General features: G+C 52.8%; 1 protein-coding gene across 1 annotated transcript in view; it reads right to left on the bottom strand.

Annotated features, from left to right (window-relative positions):
• WHR1 (winged helix repair factor 1) overlaps nucleotides 1-2,054 on the bottom strand; it is a 16,126-nt gene that overhangs the window by 446 nt on the left and 13,626 nt on the right. The window contains exons 4-5 of the mRNA XM_027774132.1: nucleotides 314-651; nucleotides 90-237 (exon numbers count right to left, since the gene is read on the bottom strand). Of these exons, the coding sequence (XP_027629933.1) occupies nucleotides 90-237; nucleotides 314-651 (486 nt within the window). The remainder of the gene's footprint in view (nucleotides 1-89; nucleotides 238-313; nucleotides 652-2,054) is intronic.

The raw sequence follows: 2,054 nt of genomic DNA, 5'->3' as shown, positions 1-2,054 counted from the left end.
CTGGGCCTCACAAGTGAAGCAAGCCTGAGCAGGGACGAGATCCGACCTCGGGCCATTCCCTGCCATCTGCCCCGGCCGGCGAGACTCACCAGTCTACCAGCTGGGCCCCAATGAGGTCGTGCACGTGGTAGGCGAGGCCCAGCCGCACGGCAGCAGGCGCCCGCCGGCCCAAGAGCTCGGACAGGAGCAGCTCCCGGTACTTGGCCTTCCGGACCATGCCGAGGACAGCCTGACGCCCTGGGGGAAGGGAGATGGGGTTAGAGGGCTGTGGAGGGCTCTGAAGGGGCTCAGGGCTTGAGCTTGGCAAGGATACCTTTCACAAAGCACTTGATAAACCTCCCGGCTCCGGGCACCGCTAGCCACCAGCTCCCAGCATCGCGCACAGTGAGGACTCCGGCGTTCACCAGATGCCTGAGGGCAGCAGGAGGCCAGGAGAGGTGAGGCCTAGGCAGTGAGCACTCTCCTCCCCATCCATTAACTGGGACCCTGAGTCTCCAGAAACGCGGGCAGCCACGAGACAGGAGCTCGGTTATAAAACCCCAACCTGGAGTCGTTCTCTGCTCATACCTGCCACTCGCACCTCGCCTGTGCATGTCCCGCCCCCCACCTAACCTGCCCTTCTTCCGCGCTTTCCTTTCCTTTCCTTTCCTATTGTGCGTTCATGAAAATAGCTGTTCTTGGGGCCGAAAGGTGGTGTGATGGTTAAGGACACTGGGCTCCCACATAGCCGACCACGGTTCAAGTCCTGGACCTGGTGGCTTGCTGTCTCACTTTCTCTCTCTCACACATGGTCAAAGTAAAATGAATAAAGTTGAATAAAATAATTCTTTAAAAAAAATAAGCTGCCCAGCCTCTGCGGCGGTTGGTCCTGGGCCAGACCCCAGTGCTAGCAAGTGCGTGGCAGACTACGGTTTGGATCCCCAGCCCAGCTAACCCGTGCCCAAGAAGCTGGCAAGCTTCAGGCCTGGGGGACGGGGACTGAGGCACGACCAGACGCCCTTGGACGGCACCTCCCTCGCTCTCTCCTCTCGTGCACACACAGGGCTTCTCTCTTGGAAGCTCCCCTGACCTGTGCTGTGGCACACACTCGGGCCTTCTCCTGCGCTCCGGGCAACACACGTACCTCACCACGACTCGTACCACAGCTCACCGAAAGCACCTGTCTCCCCGCCCGAAATCAGTACTTTACTTTTTAAAATACTTCCACACATGCAGGCGTCTTCAAAAAGTTCGTGGAATGTGAATTTATGAAAAAACTACGTGTCAATTTCACATTTTTTTGTATCAAAATAAGCTCGTACTGTTTTTCTTTCTCTCTCTTTTTTAATGTTTTGTTACTCTTTTTTAATGTTTTGCTAGAGGGCATACCCACTCACCAGAGAAAGAGAGAGGGAGAGTGAGAAATAATCCCTAGGAGGGGATGGCCACACAATCCCTTCTCCTCCATTCACCTCTTGGGATTTTTGGTACGTACACACACACACACACACACACACACTCCCAGCATGTATGTTCAAGCCACCAGATCTAGGACTCGAACAGCAGTCAGCCATATAGGATGCAGTGCCTTAACCTCTACACCACCTGAGGACCTCATACTTTTCTTTCTCTTTAACTGCCAGAGGCTACATGCACTCACCAGAGACAGAGGAAGAGAGGGGTATGGCCGCACCAAAACCCCTTTACCTCTATTTCTCCATCCTGCTGGGACTTTGGACACCTACACCCAGTGTGTTTTTCAAGCACCCAGGGCTGGATTCAAACCATGATTGGCCATGCGGGATCCACTCCTCTTCACCTCTACACCACAGGGCTGGCCCAGCAAACTCATCCTTTGATTCCATTTTCCATGAACTTTTTGGAGCCTCCTTGTATTCCATGGGTTACAAATTCGGAGACTGAGCCAGAGACAGCCTCCAGAAATTACTTTTTTATTTAGCTCTTGCCCAGCTGCTTTTATTTTTTTTAATTTTTTATTGTTTTGCCTTTGTGTTTATTTTGCTTTGTTTTTAAGTAGGAATATTTAGGGGAATTCCAGCTCCTACCATTCTCCT

The sequence above is a fragment of the Tupaia chinensis genome, unplaced genomic scaffold (assembly GCF_000334495.1).
Source record: "Tupaia chinensis unplaced genomic scaffold, TupChi_1.0 Scaffold000403_1, whole genome shotgun sequence".
NCBI lineage: Eukaryota > Metazoa > Chordata > Mammalia > Scandentia > Tupaiidae > Tupaia > Tupaia belangeri.
Note: the sequence above shows the minus strand (reverse complement) of the source record. Positions and strands in the feature narration are given on the sequence as shown.